Source organism: Thamnophis sirtalis, unplaced genomic scaffold, assembly GCF_051295495.1.
Source record: "Thamnophis sirtalis isolate CommonGarterSnake01/CBP01778 unplaced genomic scaffold, rThaSir2_p1.2 scaffold_2, whole genome shotgun sequence".
In the NCBI taxonomy this organism is placed as follows: domain Eukaryota; kingdom Metazoa; phylum Chordata; class Lepidosauria; order Squamata; family Natricidae; genus Thamnophis; species Thamnophis sirtalis.
Window position 1 is genome coordinate 82,907,857 of NW_028261382.1, and position 21,966 is coordinate 82,929,822.

Below are 21,966 nucleotides of genomic sequence, written 5' to 3' on the forward strand. Positions count from 1 at the left end.
TCTGCCAGTCAACCAGATGAACAAATACATGCTCATTTTTGCAGGATAGCATGACTGATAAACCATCTGATGCATTATCTTTTACTTAGTTCAGAATGTTGAAGGGCAAATATATTTGGTTTCCCAGGAAACAGTTGCCTTAGAAACTCTGCAAGCTGTACTAGAACTTGGTAGACCAGCTTTCCAACAGAACAATAGTCTGTCTGAAAAATCATTTTTGTCTTAGCTAAACTCTGCTATGACAACTCTTTCTGTCTTCGTGGATGTTCCCTTGGCCACGGCAATAGACGTTCCCTTAGATGTCTACAGGGAAGATCCCTCACCCCAAAAAGTGTGCCTTTGCCATGCAGGTAAACCAATTCTTTCTCAGATACGAATAGCCCCGTTCATATTGAATACCAATTTTGAAAGAAATCTCTATTGACAAACATGTATATGCTGCCCTATTAGATACCACAGTAAGTAAGGTTTATGGTTTAGTGTACTGTCCATATCTGAAGCAGCTCTATTTTGGTTCTCTGGTGATTGGGAGAACAGGGGATCATAATTCTGCCTTAGGCACAAAGCCAGCTGAGTGACCTTGGAACAGTCATTTCATCTTAGCCCTAAGAAGAAGAAGGCAAAGACAAACTACTTCCAAAAGTCGAAGTAATTGCCAAGGCTCAACATTTATTCACACTTACTAGGATTTATAATCCACAACAAACTTTGATGATAAGATCGACTTTCTTTAAACCACATTGTAGACATTTCTTCAAAGAGCTGAGAGCAGGACATAATGGATGGGAAATTATTAGATCTTTTATAAGATCCAACCTAGAATTAAGGAGAAATTTCCTGACTCTGAGAACAATCAGGAGTGGCTTGCCTCCATCATTGGAGGTTATCAAGAAGAGATTGGATAACCATTTGTCCAAATTAGTATAGGATGTCCTGCTCGACAGAGGGTTGGACCAGAATACCTCCAAGTTTCTTTCCAACCCATGTTATTTTATGTTCTATGTTCTATTTCACATTTTTAAAAAATCTCTAAATGGTACAGTCCCCTACAAGTTAGGTGCCAATCATACATAGGCTTGGAGAGAAGACCTTGTCCCCAAGGAGTCCCCAAACTTGGAATGCATTGTGTTTGTCTGTGTGTGTGTGTGTGTATCCTACCAGCAGTTTGGGGAAGTGAGGATCTTGTGGGGCATCGAATTGTCCCCATGACAAGTTAGACGGTGCAACTTGTTCCATTCCAACCCAGCTATCAAAAGTCAGGCACACCTAGTGAGAGGCTTCGAGCCAGCCGTGCCCACCCAGCCATGCCCACCTCGTCACCGTCACCCAGTTAACTGGCCCATTGAGGGCAACCATAATGCTGATGCAGTCCTCAATGAAATTGAGCTTGGCACCCTTGTTCTATGAAGTTCGAAAGGCCTGGCATGTATTACTGAAACCTGGCTGGACCCGGAGGGAGGAGTCCCCCTCACTGAAATGTGCCCAGAAGGATTTCAGGTGCTTCATCAGCCTCGACCCCAAGGAAGGAGTGGGGGAGTGGCGGTCATCGTCCGAAGGTCTTTAGTTCCTCGTAGGATCCCTGCTCCGGAGCTTGTCGGGTGTGAGTCCCTCCTGATGAAGTTGGACCTTGCAGGTCAAGTGGCTTTGTTGCTAACGTACCTACCTCCCAACAGCGTTGCAACAGCCCTCCCCTCGCTCCTCGAGTCAGTAGCCGAGTTGGCGGTAGAGTTCCCCAGGCTTATGGTTCTGGGGGATTTCAACCTGCCTACACTTGGTGAACGCTCTGACAGGGCACAGGAGTTCATGGCTTCCATGACAGCCATGGACTTGACCCAAGTAATCCGGGGTTCGACTCATTCAGCGGGTCACACGCTTGACCTCGTATTCCTCTCGGAGCAGTGGAGATATGATCTAGAGTTGAAGGGCATTAAGACCTTGCCCTTGTCATGGTCTGATCACTTCCTACTGAGGCTTGACAAGGCCATGGGAGCGGTGAGTGCCTCCACTTGTATACTGGACCCGTGCCCCTCCTGGCTGGTCTCGACCAGCAGGGAGGTGACACGTGGCTGGATCCGGATGATAGTTAACACCTCTCTCCGGGAGGGAATTTTTCCACTCCTCCTAAAAGGACGCGGTGGTGAGACCCCTCCTGAAGAAACCATCTCTGGACCCAGCCATTTTGAGTAACTATCGGCCAGTCTCCAACCTTCCCTTTGTTGGGAAGGTTGTTGAGAAAGTGGTGGCCTCTCAACTCTGACAGTCCTTGAATGAAACCGATTATCTGGATCCCTTTCAGTCTGGCTTCAGGCCTGGTTATAGCACTGAAACTGCTTTGGTCGCGCTGATCGATGATCTCTGGTGAGCCAGGGATAGGGGTCACCCTATGCTCCTTGACCTCTCAGCGGCCTTCGATACCAGCAACCATGGTATCCTTCTGCAACGGTTGTGGGAGGTGGGAGTGGGAGGCACCGTCCTTTGGTGGTTCTCCTCCTACCTCTCGGACAGGTCGCAGTCGGTGTTGGTTGGAGGGCAGAGGTCGACCCCAAGGCCCCTCAACTATGGGGTGCCGCAGGGTTCGCTCCTGTCCCCCCTCCTATTTAACATCTACATGAAGCCTCTGGGTGAGATCATACGCCAGCACGGGATTAAGTACCACCAATATGCGGACGATACGCCGTTGTGTCTGTCCGCCCCGTGCCAACTCAGCGAAGCAGTAGAAGTGATGTGCCAGTGCCTGGAGGCTGTTAGGGTCTGGATGGGAGCAAACAAGTTGGCACTCAATCCAGACAAGACCGAGTGGCTTCTGATGTTCCCTCCCAAAGATTGGCCAATTATTCCATCTCTCAGGCTGGGGGGTGAAATTATATGCCCCTCAGAGAGGGTCCGCAATTTGGGAGTCCTCCTGGATCCCCAGCTGACTTTAGAACACCATTTTTCAGCTGTGACTAGGGGGACCTTTGGCCAGGTTCACCTGGTGCACCAATTGCGACCCTACCTGGATCGGGAGGCCACACCTATCCTCCGTGAGCTGCACTGGCTACCCATTAGTCTCCGGACCCGCTTTCAAGGTGCTGGTCATCACCTATAAAGCCTTACATGGCATCGGACCTGGGTATCTGAGAGACCGCCTCCTGCCGATTACCTCCCTTAGACTGATCAGATCTCACAGGTTAGGTCTCCTCCGGATTCCATCTGCCAGCCAATGTCGGCTGGCGACTCCCCCGGGGAGAGCCTTCGCTGTTGCAGCTCCAGCCCTCTGGAATGACCTCCCCGTGGAGATCCGGACCCTTACTACCCTCCCAGCCTTCCACAAAGCCACCAAGTCCTGGCTGCTCCAGCAGGCCGGGGGGCTTGTGAAATATCCAGCCCCACGGTAACTGTGAATGTTGCATATTTTAAAGTGTTGTTTTGTCTATTTATCCCCTTCCCTTGTTTGTTGTAAGCCGCCCGGAGTCCTTCGGGAGTGGGCGGCATACAAGACCAATAAACTCAAACTCAAACTCAGGCAGTGATGTTTATAATGAAAGTAACTGCATGTTGACTGGCACTGTTTTCATCCCTGAAGCATTGGTAGTTATGTCTCAGGCCAGCTCTGTTGCTTTTCCCAGGATGCCACACTGATGATGGTGATGAGACCTGGATCCCACCAGTTGTGAAAAAGATTCTGTTGAAAATCCCTGAAGATCCCACCTTGGATCATGAATACCTCAGAGACATGGGCATCGTGGAGTTCACCAAAACAGCCATGGAGCTGGTTATTGGCAAGAACAATAAGGCTTTCTTAGACAACAGGGTATGGGGATATTTATATGAATACGGCCATATGCCTAGGAGACAGAGATATGGAAGGAACAAATATATATATATATATTTCCTTACTGATTACATTCAAAAGCTTGCATGGAGTCCCTGTTGGAAATAATGGAGCTTTTCCTTTTTAATTATGACAGCTTATTTTGTTGCCATGGCATGAGAGGAACGAATGTTTAAGGCCATTAGCACCTTGGGAATAATCATGAAAAAATTAAACAGCTCTCTTCTCTGCACAGTTGCTCTTGTCAAAGAAAACTGTGATTTGGCCCAAACGTGAGAACCCTTCCTCCAATGAAAGGAAGAAGAGATGCTTCAATCTTGCAGTCATCAACACTAACCCAATGCCTATTGGTCCAGAATCAATTTTTAGGTTGCCTATTGAAAGAAGGTAGTTAAATTCTTCTTTTGTCTTTCATACTTTCTGCTAGCATTCATCTTTGGTTCTGTAGGAAGTTATCACCCAGCCCTCTCCCAGAAAAATGAAATATCCTAGGAAATATTGAAAAGGCAGAATATTTCTCTGGATGTGAAAAGAAAGAAACATGTTTTAAAAGACAGAATAGCTGCCTGTAGCTTCCTGCCCATCCCCACTTTGTCAATGGGCCATTAAGAAAGCCAAGCTAGTCCACTTTACATAATAAAGGCTTCTCTACTTCAGCTTCAGGGGGATGGGATTAAAGCATGATAATATTGGCCCCAACTCACCACATGGCCTCTGAGAACTCAACCAAATCTGGATTCAAAACACAGCCTAGAGAGTTGCCCCTGCATGGCCCCATGGGAGTCTGACAACCAATCAGAATACATTTCTTACACAGGAACAGGAAACAGAGCGGTGGGACTGAACAGGTTATAAAAAGCCTAGCAAGCCCCTCCTTCAGCCCTTCTCTTCTTCTCCACCAACATTGAAGCATGTGATCACCTTTTCTGTTCAGGGCTCAGTGTCTTTTTTCCCCACTTGGAGTCAAAACCAGTAGGACATTTCTTTCATCAGTTCGAAGCAGTGATCTGTTTAACAATGACTTATTAAATAAACCATCATTAGTTGAGTTTGCATAATATACTTTCTGGGGAATTTTGGGACGTGAACTCCATACATCTTTAAATTGTTGAGGTTGAGAAACACTGGCTATGAAAATTAATTTTTTTTGAAACGTTGAGCTGACATTTCTACATGATTAGTTAATTAAAAAAATATTTCTTGATTTTCTCTAAACAGGCAGGTGGTATTCAAACGATCGGTGGGACAGGTGCTATATGGATTGGAGCTGAATTTTTGCACCGTTGGTACCGACCCAACCATTCAACTCCAGCAATTATCTATATTGGTGAACCACAACTGGGTAGCTAATATATATTTTTTTCATCCCTATGGTATGACCTAGTCCTACAATTGAAACTTAAAGCCATTGGGAACATTGCTAGGAAGGAAAATCAGACACGACAAGAACAAATCAAGAAATTGGAAGGTCATGTGGTTACCTTCACCTTCCATCTAGAGCTCAGAATATAGCAGAAACCACTTTAAGCATCTGATTAATGATGTATCTGTGTAGATCTACTGTAATGCACTCTACATGGGGCTGCCCTTGAAGAGTGTTCGAAGACTCCAGTTAGTCCAGAACGCAGCCGCACGAGCGATAGTGGGTGTTCCTAGGTACACCCACGTCACACCTATCCTCCGCGAGCTGCACTGGCTTCCCATTGGTCTCCGGACACGCTTCAAAGTGCTAGCTGTTACTTTTAAAGCCCTACATGGTATCGGACCTGGCTACTTGAGAGACCGCCTCTTGCCAATTACCTCCCTTAGGCCTATAAGATCGCACAGACTAGGCCTCCTCCGGATTCCATCTGCCGGTCAATGTCGGCTGGCGACTCCCCGGGGGAGGGCCTTCTCTATTGCTGCTCCGGCCCTATGGAACGATCTCCCCGTGGAGATCCGGACCCTTACTACCCTTCCGGCCTTCCGCAAAGCGACCAAGACCTGGCTGTTCCGGCAGGCCTGGGGCTGTTGATTTTGTCCAGCCCCATCCTAGGTTGTGAATGTTGTGAATCTTTTAATGTTGTCTTGTTTTTGTATGTCCTTCCCTTTCCCTTTTTTTACTTGTAAGCCGCCCTGAGTCTCTTTGAGAGTGGGCAGCATACAAATTAATAAAATAAAATAAAATAATAAATAAATAAAATAAATATGAATGAGACTTGGATTTATCATGAGGGCTTCAAAAGACAACTCTAATAACAATAAAATGTTTCCTGTAGCGATGTAGTAATTAAATCATGCATGCACTGATTTAGTGTTTTAGAACATTGAGATTGAGAACATACCTGTCACCTGTCTCTAGCCTGGGAAACAAACCAAACCACATCCAATTTCATGAACAACAAAACAACAAATCTACTATGCACCGTTGATTCATTTAGTGAAATGTTTTCATCTTTCCTATGAAGTAGATCTCAATAGACCCGTGCCCTTGTGACCTCTAGGCTGGAGTGCCCTTGAAGAGTATTCGGCGACTTCAGCTACTTCAGAATGCGGTCGCGCGAGCGATCGTGGGTGCACCTCATTTCACCCACGTAACACCTATCCTCCGTGAGCTGCACTGGCTACCTGTCGATCTCCGGGTACGCTTCAAGGTGCTACTTGTCACCTACAAAGCCCTCCATGGTAGTGGATCTGGGTACTTGAGAGACTGCCTACTGCCAATTACCTCCTCTCGACCAATTAGATCCCATAGATTAGGCCTCCTCCGAGTTCCATCAGCCGGTCAGTTTCGACTGGCAACCACGCGGAGGAGAGCCTTCTCGGTGGCAGCTCCGACCCTATGGAATGATCTCCCCATGGAGATTCGTACCCTCACCACCCTTCAGACCTTCCGCATAGCCCTCAAAACCTGGCTGTCCCGACAGGCCTGGGACTAAAGACCTCAACCCACCCGAATTGTATGAATGTTGTGTTTTTTAACGATGTACTGTCTCATGTATTTAATTTGTATGTCCTCCCTTCCTTTTGAACTGTAAGCCGCCCTGAGTCCCCCCAGGGAAAAGGGCGGCATATAAACAAAACTACCTAAACCTAAACCTACCTAGACTTAAATTGAGCTACCTGATTACTTTTAATTGAATACTAGATTTCAGACCTCTGAAGATAAACCATACACTCAATCACTGAATTATGAGTCACATCTCATAATTTATTATCAGCGCATTGTTCTGTCCAAATTAAAAACAATAATGTGGCACAAAATGGTCTAATGGGTATCCCTGTATTTTTCAGACATTCTTGGTTGCATATTCCAAGTTGCTGGCTTTGCAGACATTCGTTCTTACCGTTACTGGGATCCCATCAAGCTGTTGGTTGACATAGATTTGCTTCTGGCAGAACTGCAGGTACCAGAAAGCAACAATTTCTATGCTTAGTTAGAGCAACATCCCTATAACCATCTGGTGTAGTGGTTAGACTCCATTGGGCTCAAAGGCATTGTGACATGTGCAAAGGATCAGGACCATATGTTAAGTTGCAGCTAAGATTTATTGCTCACAAGAATCTAGTCAATGATCATTCAGCACTGAATAGGCAGTAGATAAGAGTCAAGTGAAGACGGGTTGGGTTTAGATCATGTGTGGGAACATAACGACTCTAGGCTGATGACTCTCTTAATTCAGCCCCCAGGGTCTGACTGCTCTTCTCCTCTACAAAAATAAAAAAGAAAACAATGACTTTCAGAGCATAGTCATGGTTTTAGGAATGTGGGAATTTGACCTATATCACATTACATCATTTGACAATTTTTCCAGTTCAGCTGATAAGAGCAAAAAAGATTAACTTCTTCTCCATCTTCTAACACTTTAATAGGATATGCATGGATATGAATTTAGGAGACTTTTCAGAAGAAAAAATGAATATATCCCCTACCACGGATCTATAATTTTGCCCCATGCTCTTATGCATCATGTGTATACTGTATACTGTTTCTAGCATCTTAGAATCAACTGTGTTGTTTCCAAAACTGTTAGTAATTACAGTAAATAACCCATTGGTAGATCTCTCTCTTTTTGCCCCCAGTTGTGTCTTTTTAGCCTTCTGCCCTACTCCCAAAGTCCTTGCCCATCAAAAGTGATAGCTATTGTATTGGATGTCCTTGCAGAATGCCCCAGAAGGCTCCATTATATGCCTGCATGCTCCTGAAGAAATTGGCTTGAAGCCCTCTGAATGGAGAAGAGTTGCATCAATGATGAAGGCAAGTGAGGACATCAGGAGAAGGATGACCAGAGAGGTCACGATATGTAGAGAGAGAGAGACTACATTATATCTTGCAAAAGTGATGCATCCCTCTTGTTGACACCATGCCTGTCTGGCATTAGAACCCTTCTCTGAGTTAGCTTAGGCTAAACTGCAAGATCTGTGAAGTTTAAGAACCCTTTCAATTTAATTCCTCCTACATATTCTGAAACTAAGAAGGTATGTGGCATGGCAACAGTAATGATTCTTTTCTATGACCAGCATTCAAATTACAATTGAATTATTTCTATATGAATGCACTGAACCTGAGAACAATAGATACTACAGGTAGTCATTAACTGATTACCACAATGGAGCCTGCCCGTTAGGGTCCTAATTAGTCATGATGGCTGTAAAATAATGAACACAGAGGTCATTAAAGAGAACTCTGTGGTCGCTAAGTGATCATCATATACGTTAAGTTAAGCCATAGTTTGCTATGGGATATTTTTTGCCGAAAACCAGAAGGAAACATTAGTTTTCAGCACAAATATTATAAATCATGATGACACAGGATGCTGTAAATGGCCATAAATACGGGCTAGTGGCTCCGTGCCCAAAATGATGTCACATGTCCACATGGATGTGTAGTCAGCAGAACTTCAGAACTGGGTCATGAGTACTTTTTGGATGGTTCATCATAATTTCAAACGATCTCAACACAATGGCTCATAAGTTGAAAACTACCTATATGCAAAACATCTTTCTCTCATTTCCAATGATTGAGATATTCTAGAACAGAGTAACTGGGTTTATTTTCCTTCGAATGGAGTCAGAGAGGACAGTTAAGTTGCCTCTGTGTCGATTCTCAGACATTATTCCTGCATTGTTTTTAGACAATGCACATCCACAATTACTAGCCTGCAAGACTTGACATACATACTGGGGACTGTCAAAATGAATGTTAGATGTACCTTTTTTTCCCTTCTGGCAGCCCACATAATTTCTGTACTTGATATAAAAGCTATAATCTATGCTGTCTTGCTTGCAGAAGTTCCATAGTCTCAGTGAAGAGCAATTTCTAAGCTAAACATAAGGTGGCATTGATACCAAATTGTACTATTACATGCCTTCACCATAACAAACGAACTATATTTATAAGAAGACATCTGCTGTCTTTCCCTTCTTCTTTTCCATTGTTTCCCCAGAGAAGGCATCTTTTCCCCTTTTTTGATGTCTCAGCTCAAGGATTGGCTTCAGGAGACTTGGACAGAGATGCCTGGGCAATACGTTACTTTGTAAACAAAGGTTTTGAGCTGTTATGTGCTCAGTCCTTTTCTAAAAACTTTGGCTTATATGGTAAGTGTTTGCATTCTCACCCATCTTTGCCACACGCCTGGGAACTGGGACCACCTAAATGTCATTTGTGAATCTCTGCACAAATTGGAAGTACATGTGCCTTGAAACATGTACTTGCTGTTGGCTTTGGGGCAATGCTGCTTCATTGTAAACCACACAGAAAATGCTGTAAAACCCTTTGGGGTGGTATTTAAGCCTAATTGATATTGCCATTGTTATAGCACATGCAGGGACTATCTTTTCTTGACTACATGAAGAAGTTGGACGCACTTTTGTTTCTTTCCATTAGAAGATTCCTAGTTTTGATTCTAGAAATGGTATATACCCATGAAACAGCCAGTCATAATTTGTGTTCTCTTCTTTGAAATAATAACCATCTGCAAGTCCATCATTATGTGCCTCGGTGCATAGGTATTTGCAACCCAGATAAGGAGGGTTGTTTTCTCAGTGACTAAACATGTTAGGGAAACATTTGGATTGCATTTCCAAGTTTGTTCTCAACAGTGCACAGATATACAGTTGCACTAGTTTTCATCAAGATTACCGGCAAACCCATTTCTGTATTTGCTATCAACTGTCTACCATTTTCTGCATGACATATTTGTCATTATCATCCACTTTAATCAGTACTTGTACAATCTCAAAGGTTCACTTTTACAGATCCTGATAGACCTCAAAATTACTACCTGACTAACAATAGTTCTCCAAAATTTCAAGAAGAGTCATCAAGTTTTCATCATCTTCTCTCTTCACTTAAGGAAATTTAAAGATTGAATTTGAGGGCATGAAGATTGAAAAAAGAGGTCTGCTTATAAGATATGATCTTTTCTGTCAAAGTAGCAATGGAAATAATTGAACATCAATGCATAATTAATTAATAAGTGCAGATGCATTCTAGTTCTAAAACAAAATGCTCTCTGAAAAGATATCAAACAATATGTATGCCCAAACACTAGGGGGCTCTGAATACAAGAAAAAAGAAATTATGTTCTTGAATTTTCAGGACCGAAAGGTTCACCTTAGAGTTTATCTATTCCCTTTGGACAATAATTACAGACTTTCCTTTGCTGCATTGATGCTCAGTGACTATATTATTTATGCTTTGGATAGTTTTATCCAAAGATAAAGACAAGACTGTGAGCTATGGATGCCATTCTGATGTGTCATAAATTGAGCTCTGCAAAATGGCTTTGTGATGCCAAACAACTTATGTTACTTAATAGATTTGGAAAGCTTGTGGGCATGTCACAAACTCAAGTGTCAATGGCTCAGTTCTTAGACCAGAAATTATTGATTTTTTAAAAATAGGACTTGTGCATCACTCCTAGCACTTCTTCACCAATCTGGGTATAGGGTGGCTTCAGCATATTCAAAGCATTGTTGTTGTTTTCAAAGAGCTATTTGAATCCATGTCTTTTTGGACATTACACAATCTTTATATCACTCTATCAATTTTCCCCTCAGTGGGCAACATAGCAAATGAAAACGGCTGAACAATAATAAAGCCTTCATTATTGACATTAAACTATTTTTTATCTTCCAAGCGATTTGGCTCAATTCCTCCTTGTAACAGGAAAACAGAGGAGCTGTCCATCATAAAAAGAATGAGTCCTAAGCAAAAAGGCTGAAGTAGGAAGGAAGCAAAAGAATCCAACAAGGACTTAGATGCAAAGAGAGGTAGCCACAGCAACAGCCAGGCAGCAATTAAATAATTTGAAGCTGTTCTTGTTGTCACATCATTTCCTGGAGATCAGGAAATCCTTGATTTGGAGCACATATTCTTGCTCCTCTCTCTTAAACAGGTTCAACTTCTGTTGTGTTAAGGATAGAAATGCACGCCTATCAAAAAGCATTGGAGGAAAGGAGGAACATAGAATAATAGAGTTGGAAGGGACCTTAGAGGTCTTCTAGTCCAACCGCCTGCTTGAGCAGGGGACCCTATACCAAATCCAGTCTCTTTTTGAAAGTCCACAACTTCTTCAGAAGGTCTTACAACTAGAAGTTCACCCATCATCCCTAGTATCAGTAGGTCTCATGAAGTTACCTTGCTAGACATTGAGTCATCCTACCAAAGTCTGATGGATTTAATGTCGGATAGGCTAGACCACTTTCAGCCCTGAAATTAGACGGATCCTAGACTAACTCAAAAATCTTTCTTGAACATCAGTTCACATCTCTGGCAAAAGTAATCCAACTCTGCTTTTCCTGGAGTTTGTGAAGTGAGGAAGAAAGAAGAGAAAACCGTTCATCTCTTGATGTGGATTCTGTTTCTGATCAGAACAATATATTATCCTCAAAGAAAGATAAACTCCTCTCCCAAGGCCCCATCCCTAAAATTAAGTTCATGGGGAACTCTTCTTTTAGTAATTGGTGAACTCTACAGAGAGTGAATCAGAATCAGTTTCTGTATTTGATGAAATGGCAAGAACCCTAACATTAAGAGGTTTAGGGGAGGAAGGAATATTTAGAGACAGCTAGTTTCAAAGAAATACTGACTCAACTACAGTACACTAAATACTGCAGTGTTGTGTCTCCTTGGCTATATCATGCAGATGAACGAATCGGGAACCTCATTGTGGTGACAACAGACAATCAAACCCTGATCCGAATCTACTCACAGATAGCTCAGCTAATAGCCGTGTCATGGTTTGGACCCACCAGCTTAGGGGCACGGGTGATAACAATGGTACTGACCAGTCCTGATCATTTCTATGAATGGTAAGAAGGAAGGCATGTAACCAGACAGTCTGAATTTATATTAGCCATGAGATCTGCTCTCTGTATTACCACCTTGGGACTGTGATGATCCATCTGCTATAGTAAAGTGTTCTGAACCCCTCCTTCATCCAGTAATGACTGCCGAGACAAGCTTAACTGGAATGTACTTTAATAGCAAGAAACCAAAACCTTGGTGGCTGAAAGCCAAGCATAACAAACAGATAAAGACCTTGGCAGCAACTCAGACAAACTCGGGCAGCAATAAACACAGATAAGGCTTGGCAGCAATCCAGCCTGCCAAGCTCACACAAAGTTCTCAGACATTCGATTCTGTGTTGACTTTTGCAAAGAGGGGAGTGTGCACAAGTAGCTTTTTATAGTCTGGAGAGGAGCCTAATGACCACCAGCTGAGCGCAATTACCTTCAGTAATTGCGTAATTGTTCCTGACGCCTAGTAGCTCTTTGATGGCGTGCATCCAGGAACAACTCACTACTGGCCTCCAGCAAACTCTCCCTTGTTCCTCCCCACTGGTCCAAGACTCAGGTTCCTCCTGGTGGCCAACCAGCCTCTCTGCGCCCTGCTCAGAGTCGGAACCCTTTCCAGGGTCCTCCACATTCTCCAGAGCCAACTCATAGGGCCCCTCACTCCTGTCGGAGTCTGGTGGCAGCTCCAACGGCTCCTGCTGAGCCACAACAGTAAAGTATCCAAGAATATACTTTAAGTTATAAACTATTTGCTTGGTATGAGGGTAGACAAAGAAAAAAGCCAATAAAGTCATTTTTCAGATGGAGGTTCTGTCATCTTTAGTGTCCTCATCTAAATAAAACAAGAATAAAGATTCTGGAAAACACCTGGTGAACGAGGACAGAAGTGTTAGAATAAGTTATTCGGATTGTCTTCTAGTTCCAGATAATTTAGTTTTCCCAACTACATTGAGAATTCAATTCTCATTGTTAGGCAAGCTCCCCATTGGGAGAGCGAGTACGTTCAGCGAAGCGTTGTGAGAGTTGTGTTGAGAACACACAAACCAGCATACAGAGACACTGCAGTTTAAATAGGCTTTTACTTTCATGGAAATAGAGGTATCAGAGTCCATCAAACAGTCCAAGTCATACACGGATAAGACAGTCAGTCATCAATGCCTTTCAGTTAAGGGATAATCCAAATAACATAGTCCATATCATATAATCAGTTCAGTACTCAAAGTTTGCTAGCAGTTGCAAAACTTACAATAGCTCACGGCACTTTCTAACAGATCAGCCCAGCATCTACCAAACAGAGAGAGCTGACAGTCATTCTGGCTCCCTCTTATGGCTGATTGAGAAAAAACAGTAACCAATCACATTTTACAGTATGATTTAAAGAAACAGATACACCACTGTTACATGATTTATATATTGCAAACCAACCATTAGAATTATATTCCTAACACTCATAATTCCCAACATTTCTAGCCTGAAATTTCTAACTGATGAGTAGAATAAAGCTTGTTTTTTTATTGGAAGTAGAAGCGACAACATAGTTACCTTGAGTGGTGCTTATTAAGCACAGCATGACCCTCCGGATATTGATGTATTTGGAAATGGTTTCTAGGAATCATTTGTTTGTACTGCTTTTAGCCAATTATTTCATCAATGTCTTTTTACAGTGCATATTCTAGGAAGTTCTAAACTGTAGGACTGGTGGTCATTCATCTTTCTATGCACACTTTAAAAGTACGGTTACCTTTCCCAATGAATTATTGAACTACAGCTTCTAACATTCCTGGCTAGTAATGTCACTAATGAAGGCAAATATACATGTCCCAGGATAATGCTAAAAAATCAAATCTAGGTTGGTCACAGAGGTGGGTTCCTACCAGTTCGGACCAGTTCGGCTGAACCGGTAGTAATACGCTGGCCTGGGTTACAGAACCGGTAGTGACTTCTGGCTGGCCATGCCCCTGGTCGGATGCTTGCCCTGCCTCACCTTCACCATGTGCATCCACTGCCGCCTCCTGCTAACACATGGGTAAGCATTGCGGTGGGGATGGGGAAGACAGCCCAGCAAGCTTTGCATGCTGGAGAGGGTGGTGACATAATAAGAAGGTGGTGGGAGGAGAGGGCAGTGGCCATGGCAGGAGAAGCGAGTGGGGGCGGAAGAAATGGTGTCCTCGTCCCCATCCCAGCTGCGGTGGCAGCGAGGTGTACCGGAACTCCCAGGGAGTTTTCCTGTGTGGCGTTGGGCAGGATACGGTGAGCAGCAGCCCCAAAAGCCAGCAGGGTCCCCAGCGCCACATAGCAGAGTCGACACCACCTCTGCCAAAGACTGACTGCCCTTTAGATATAGTGCCCACACTGGCTGTCTCTAATATGAGCACCATGCTCATGAGTAAATATGCTCATGATTAAACTGCAGATTAGAGGCAGCTGGCAGATCCTGACTTGCTTGCTTGGCTACTCATCCCCCGGAGCTCGCAGGCAGCAAACCAAACCACTGCCTCCTGCCTCCACGCATCGAGGAGGGCAAGCAGCAGCAGGAAGAGCACAGACTTCAGGAAGTGGCTGCCAGCGATGCTGTCAGCTGAAAGTATGAGTGGGGAAGCTCGATCCCACTTAGGAGCCTCAGTTTACTTGTGAGCACCATTGGCCTTTCAACCTGCCTCTCCCAGCCAATGGTGCTCACAAGTAAACTACAGCTAGGATCTCCCAGGTATTGAATTTGAATTTATTATATTTCTATGCCACCCTTACCCTGAAGGGACTCAGGGCGGTTCACAACCCAAGTCGGGGGGGGGGGGGATAGGGGATACAAATAGTGGGACTTGGTAGTCATGTTACTGGGTGGGCGTGGCCAACTCAACATCACTCACGTTGATGGGCGCTTCATCTTAGCTGTTACAATGTAATAAGGGTTAACCGGAGAGGCAGTTTCTGTAAGCAGGGCAATAAAGATTAGGCTAGAAACAGCACCAGAATGTTTCCTTCCTGCCTCCCTTACAGGATTAACCCTGTAAAGTGGGAAAAAACAAAATGTGATTTCATCCAACAACCGGTTGGGGGGAATATGCTGACTCTGTAAATCGCTTAGAGAGGGCTGAAAGCCCTATGAAGCGGTATATAAGTCTAACTGCTATTGCTATTGCTATCATGTTGGAGAAAGCCAGATCAACCAGTACCATTTTAGAACTGTTATTTTTGGCAAGAACACACTCTTCCCAGCCTTGCTACGTTAACTAATTGCTGTAATAAGAGATTGAACTTTTGATCAGTTCCAAATAGACATGATTGGTTTGCAAACCATGGGTTTCTTTTGTTTTTCTGAACTCCAACCTTCTTAGGAAGCAAAGTCTTCAGACCCTAGTAAAGAGGATTATGTTGATTAGGGAAAAGTTGAAAGAGAAGTTGCGGATTCTGGGAACACCAGGTTCCTGGGAGCATCTTACAAGGCAGTCGGGAGTCTACAGCTTTAGTGGATTGAATCGTAAGTATTCAATAAATAGTTGTTGACAAACCAAGAATAGATCTTCCTAACCACTGATTGATGAAACATTAACTGCTATATGGCTTCTTTTTTCATTTCTGCATCAGAGTATGTCGAAACTATGCAACTCCTTCATGATAAACTCAGTAGGAGTTAGTGATAGGAGTGCTGCACTTGGGAGATATTGGTAAGTTTGGGCCACTCCCAATTTCTCGGTCCAAACTATAAATATCTTCCATGGAGGTTGGGAAAATCAATGCTGATCCAATCAAAACCTTGAATTCTGTGCTGATCATTGATTCAATCCTTGAATTCAAGGACTGATGATAATTTGAAATTTTTGATTCTGAACAATTTGATCTGAAAAAAAAAATCAGCTATTGCACATTTACAACATCCCTTCCAAATTATGAACATTGATTTGAAAAGAGATATCATGCAGTTTCGTGCAACTTTTCAGTTTGATTAACAAGGTTGATCTGATCTGAGAATTCTGTCAACTCAACTTTGACTCATATTTCTAAACTGAAGCTCTGCATCAAAAATTAATAACATTTATTTTTTAAAATAAAATTTATTAACCAGGTATCAAAAAAACCAAAAGGTTTTTTTTTAAAGAAACAAATAGAGTTCCACATATTTCCATGTGGTTATGGTGTAATTACCCTCAGTTAATTAGCTCTACAATAGTTGATTGCCAGAGGGTGATGGGAAAGACAAATAACCCAAAGACCCTCTAAGTAAATGTATGCATTTAATTTATTCATATTACATTTTGGCTACAAAAATTAAATGACCATTGGAGGTTTCCATACCTATTGTCTGAACACATGGTGCCATTCAGGTTTCTGCTGCCCAAATCTGGCAATGCCTATATTGATTCAGGAATGGGCAACCTTTGAGTAGCCAGGAATGGGTTGAATGCAGAAAGCAAAAACCACAGAGGGCAGACGAATCTTACAAAAGACGGAGTTATGAATGTAGCTGTGGTCTGAATGCAATCCTCTTTTTTTGCTTTCACTGCTATTTTGGAATACAAATGGAAGTCTTTCTATAAAGTAATGTTATACCCATTGTAGGTTTTTATTAGTTTTCTTGTGTTTCCCCCCTCTGAATGTTGGGAATGTCTGGCTGATTTTAATAGCTGTCTGGAGAGGGCTTGGGATGTGGGCTGAATAGGTGCCCCCGGAGATCAAAATGCCTTTCCTCCTCCATTAAAAGGAGGTTTCCTAGATGTCCCAAAGGTGCTTTTTTCAAAAGGCAACTGGACTTTCTTGTTTTTCTTTGAAGACATTTCACTTCTCATCCAAGAGGCTTCTTCAGCTCTGACTGGATGGTGGAGAATGGAAGGATTTATATTCCTTGGAGATAGTTGGTCATTTGCATTCTTTTAGAGAGTCACTGAGACCACGTGGAGGTTTATCTATGATAAGGGACAGGATTCAGCAGTCCATCTGCATTTAAAAGACAACGGTCATTCTTCTGAAGACAGCAAAGTCAACATTTTGGACAGAGAGGGCCGCTGGGTGAAAGAGGCCATCTATGTCTAAGTTGAACAGCCCTCTCTCAACAGACGGGGAGGGGTACATCATTATCTATCTCCAGTCTCCAACACTGTTCTTTCAGCAGTTCCTAGAAGGCTCCACATACATTTGCATCACTGAGACACAGATGAACCTCCAAGTGGCCTCAATGACTCTCTCTCAATGACTGGCTGTCTGCAAGGACTATAAACCCTTCCATTCCCCACCATCCAGAGATGAAGAAGCTTCTTGGATGAGAAGCAACATGTCTTCAAAAAAAAAAAAAACCAAGAAAATCGAGTTGCCTTTTGAAAAAAAGCACCTTTGGGACGATCATGGCTGGATGACTGAGAATCTCCATAGATAGGTTTCCTAGATGTTTGCCAGTCTTCTGGCATAAAATGCACAGCCCTTCATACAAACCAGCTGCACATATTGTTCCCATTTAAGCTAAAATTTTCTTGTTAGCTGAAGATCCATCAAAGTAAAGCCTTTCTTTTTCTTTGCCAGCCTCCCAAGTGGAGTTCCTAGAGAAGCACAAACATATCTACCTTCTTTCCAATGGGCAGATGAACATTTGCAGCATAAACTCCAAGAATTTGGAGTATATAGCACAAAGCATCCACGAAGCCATCTTGGTCACCACCTGTCAAAAGCCCAGCCAGCCCTACATAACAGCTGACCAAGAACTTGAGAAGAGTTCTATAGATTTATGAGATTCTCCTTAAATTAAGAGTGTTCTAGTAAAACTGTATTTTAGAAATACTTGATCTGGTCAATGTATGTTTGTTTTTCAAAACTGTTCATAATCATGATCTCCAGTTTCTAGATGTTGAATCTATGTATTCAGTAATCATTAAAATGATCTCTGACATGAATCTTTGTGAAGTAGAGAGGTCCTTTGGAAAGACATCAACACCTACTTTTCCCAGTATATAGCTGCTGTATACTCTTTGTCTGAGAAACTGCTTTCTTCTCAGGCTCATATATATGGAGTAAATACTCTCTGACTGTACTTCTGGTAGGACATAGTTAGCTAGGTGCTAGACTTTGTCTGACTCTTCACTATGTGTCCTGTAAATCAATCTCCTTTCAGTTATAGGTAGAAAACCTACTGCACTAATCACTGCTTAGGACAGATACCTTTTCCCAAAAATACTAATACATACACAACAGGGGTGGGTTCCTGCCAGTTCTAACCTCTTCTATAGAAGAGGTTCCACAAATCTACTGTGCCATTTAGAACCAGTTCCAGCTCCCTCCCCCCGCCCATCCGCACATCATCAAGATGAAGAGCGAGAGGAGGAATTCTGGGAGTTGAAGTCCACAAATCTTAAAGCTGTCAAGTTTGAACACCCTGGGGTTTTTTTTCTAAAGGGTTAGGGGTGCAAGGGTCTTGTAACTTGACAGCTTTAAGACTTGCGTGCTTCAAATGCCAGAGTTCCTGAACCAACATTTTGGTTGCTAAGCAAGAGCGTTGTTAAGTGAGTTTCACCACATTTTACAAGTTGACCATGCCCACCCAGTCACATGGCTGGCAAGCCACTCCCACCCAGTCACATGGCTGGCAAGCCACTCCCACAAAGCAGGCCACACCTACAAAAGAGGTTCTAAAAAAAATTGAAACCCATCACTGATACATAACCTCCAACACAAAGAAGGGCAGAATCTGGAATCTGGTTACAGTCACTTAAAAATATATCCACCTTCTTCTAAAGGTTGGTTGAAAGAAGTTTCCATTGGAATTCAGATTGCCCCCATAAGCTTTCTGTCAGATATAGTATGATATGTGTATATGAGAGAGAGAGAGTGGGTTTAAATTAGAGCAGCATTCTCCAATCTGGTCCTTTCCAGATAGTTGGAGATTGCAATTCCCCAAAAATATCTGAAACAGGCCTGAGTTTCCAGCTGGAATTTCTTGTCCCTTAGTCAGATTTGGAGTTGTGATTGGTTTGTGTTGTAATTTGGTTTGTGTTTCTTGGTTTGTTTTTAGGACTTATTTGAATCTGGTTGTGATGTGTGCTAGGATGGGTTAACTCACTGGTTTCTATGGTAACTACACTAGGTTGTCTCTGATGCAGACACCCAGAAGGTTAATCAACAAAAGAGAAACAAACAGCAGAGGACTGGAATTCACTAAAGCAGGAAGCACGAGATGTCCAAGGAACCACTCATGAAAGCGATGGCAATAAATGAAAAGTATTAAAGGTTCAGCTGAAAAAAGGACAATGTACATGTTTTAACAAGCAGATATGGATTAATAGCCGGTTGGATAGTTTATTTTTAGTTTTTCAAGGAAAAGAGCTGACAAACCTTTATGGAACAAATTAGATGTGGTGTTCTAAGGAACATCCTTTCCTAAGCAGAGAGTACAGAACATTCTCAAGAAAGTAAAGCAATACGCGTATTTTGCCAACCAAGTAAAGGAACAATAGTTTGTTACATTTCTCTTTATTTATTTTAAGAGGGAACTGGGAACCAGTAAACCAAAGTGTGAAAAGATTGAGCAAAATGTTCTGTTATTCCCTCTGCAACCAAATGGGCATCAAAACTTGTCCTCATAAATCTAAAACATTGTCAGTCCTCTGGACAAGAAACACAACTAGATGAACTAATTCAACTTTATTGTAAAGCTACATTAACAGAATCTTGCAAGTCTGAAAGAACAAACTTCCATTAAGGTGGTCTTCCTAAGTTCTTCTGATGGTTAAGTCATTAAGGAGAAAAAAACAAGAAAGTCCAGTTGCTTTCTGGAAAAGCACCTTTGGCACTATTGGAGAGTTGCACAAAAAACATATTGGGAGAATGCAGTTGCAAACTACTTCCACAATTTTGTGATAGGTACACAAATTGAGTGAGACCTGAAGGCACTGGCACCCTATGTTGTGCAGTTGGTGGAATGAGATTCCAGTTTTGCTTCCAGATGCCTTTAGAGAAAAATGGGGGTTTGACCCTCTAAGCAAGCTATAAATATGAAAGCAAGCAAGTTAAAAATAATAAACCCAGAAATCTTCAGGACCTGATTTGGATACTTTCCTACTACGAGCCTCCATCAGTTGTGTATCTGACAATTAATTCCCTTAATGTCGTATCTTCTTCTCTTTTCAGTAGCAATAAAAAAGCATTATTTTTTGTAACCTTTACTTTTGAATATTTGCCTCATTCAGAAGACAGGCAGTATCAAAATGACAGCAAATGAGACAAGGTATCTAATTTGCATACTTTATTCATCCTTCATTGAATGGAAATGCAATTAGATCTAATTTGCAATTATGCCTGGAGTTGATTTTTTTTTTTGCTTAGTACAAAAAATATAGCTTCTTCACAGCTCAACAGCAAAATTATATGGAACACAGATGCTAAAACTTTATTACAATTGCCCTTGATAATATCCAATATGGCAAACATATGCAGATCTTAGTGTCGGGAGACAAAAATAAGAAAAAAACAGGATTTTGCTCATTGTGGCTCCATTTTCTCTCTCCCCCCCAGATCATTAACACTCATGGATGAAAATATCCAGCTAGATATGATCGAAAGTACAGCCTCTTAAAAATTCCCAAAAATGCAGCCTTTAAAAATGCACAGGTTTCACACATTATTGCAAAGAGTGGTGCTCACAGGCTTATATTCCCAACGGCTAAATGCATTGTGTTATGACTTCTTCAACAAACCACAGTGGGCAAAGTTAAGCCATAAACCAACTTGCAAAGATAAGCCATACATCAACACGGTAGATAGAATGCACAATAGAAAAGAATAGAAATTGGAAGTGACCGTGGATGTCTTTTAGGCCAACGGCCTGCTGAAGTAGGAGACCAGACAAGTGGCTGTCCAGTCTCTTCTTAAAAGCCTCCAGTGATGGAGCATCCACAACTCCTGAAGGCAAGCCGTTCCACTGGTGAATTGTTCAAAGGATGTTTCTCCTTAGTTCTAGTTTGCTTCTCTACTTGATTAGTTTTCATCCATTGTTGGAAACTCTTCAATGGGAGAAGCAACCTAGAACGAAGGAGAAACTTCTGAACTGGACTGAAACTTCTATTGAACTGAAATTGAGCAGACGTTACTTGGACCAGAAACTTCAAGCCTATTGACCAAGTAGGAACTTTTAGCCTAAAAGATGATGGACAGACTGAAGGGAACATGTCTATGTCCCTAAGCAGAAAAAGAATGGCTGAAGCCATAATGAAGACACTTCTGTTACTCCCCTGTGACATCTATCATCTTAGCTGGTTGCTCGTTGTGTTTCAGCAGAGAGAAACTTGATATGTCATGTGGAACCACTCTTGGCTATGTTGACTCTGGGAGGAGTAATCATTTTGCAGATAGATAGACCACACAAATAACAAAGAAATTAACTCTGAAAAACATGGCTTCAAGATCACACTGTCTTTCCTCCAGAAAACATTGTAGGAAAGATGAAAACATTTGTATGGAGTCCTCATGGTGCATTTGGCAGAATCCATCACAGTCCACTGAAAATAGGGATAATTGCAAACCTAAAAGGGAAGAGCCTTTGTATGTCCATTAAGGGATTCATTAATGCCGTAACAAATTTGTTAGGTAATGGCCATTGTATTCACAATGAGATTAATTAAGCAAAGCTATATAGCTGGGTCACCGTATTCAAAAACACACTCTAAATGCAGAAAGCTGCCTATCACCAGTCCTATTATTTGTATATCTAGTTCAGTTCTGTCTCTTCCAAATTATAAAAAAAAAGGGTAAAGGCTTTTTAAAGCCTAGCTCAACCCTTAGTGTCCAATTTTTCTTGACAACAATATAGAAATGGGTTGGGATGCGTGGAAAGCCAATACTCTAATCCTGAAGCAATAATCTCACTGAGAGATTGGCATTCTCCCCATTCATCT

General features: G+C 42.4%; 1 protein-coding gene across 1 annotated transcript; it reads left to right on the forward strand.

The window, feature by feature from the left end:
* The first annotated feature begins 238 nt into the window (after positions 1-238).
* GOT1L1 (glutamic-oxaloacetic transaminase 1 like 1) lies at positions 239-17,973 on the forward strand. Its single transcript, XM_087703772.1, has 9 exons — positions 239-350; positions 3,609-3,793; positions 5,033-5,159; positions 7,088-7,200; positions 7,959-8,051; positions 9,241-9,391; positions 11,944-12,109; positions 15,430-15,572; positions 17,606-17,973. Exons 1-9 carry the CDS (start codon positions 239-241, stop codon positions 17,809-17,811), a joined length of 1,296 nt encoding a protein of 431 aa, XP_087559898.1. The 3' UTR covers positions 17,812-17,973.
* The last annotated feature ends 3,993 nt before the right edge of the window (positions 17,974-21,966 follow it).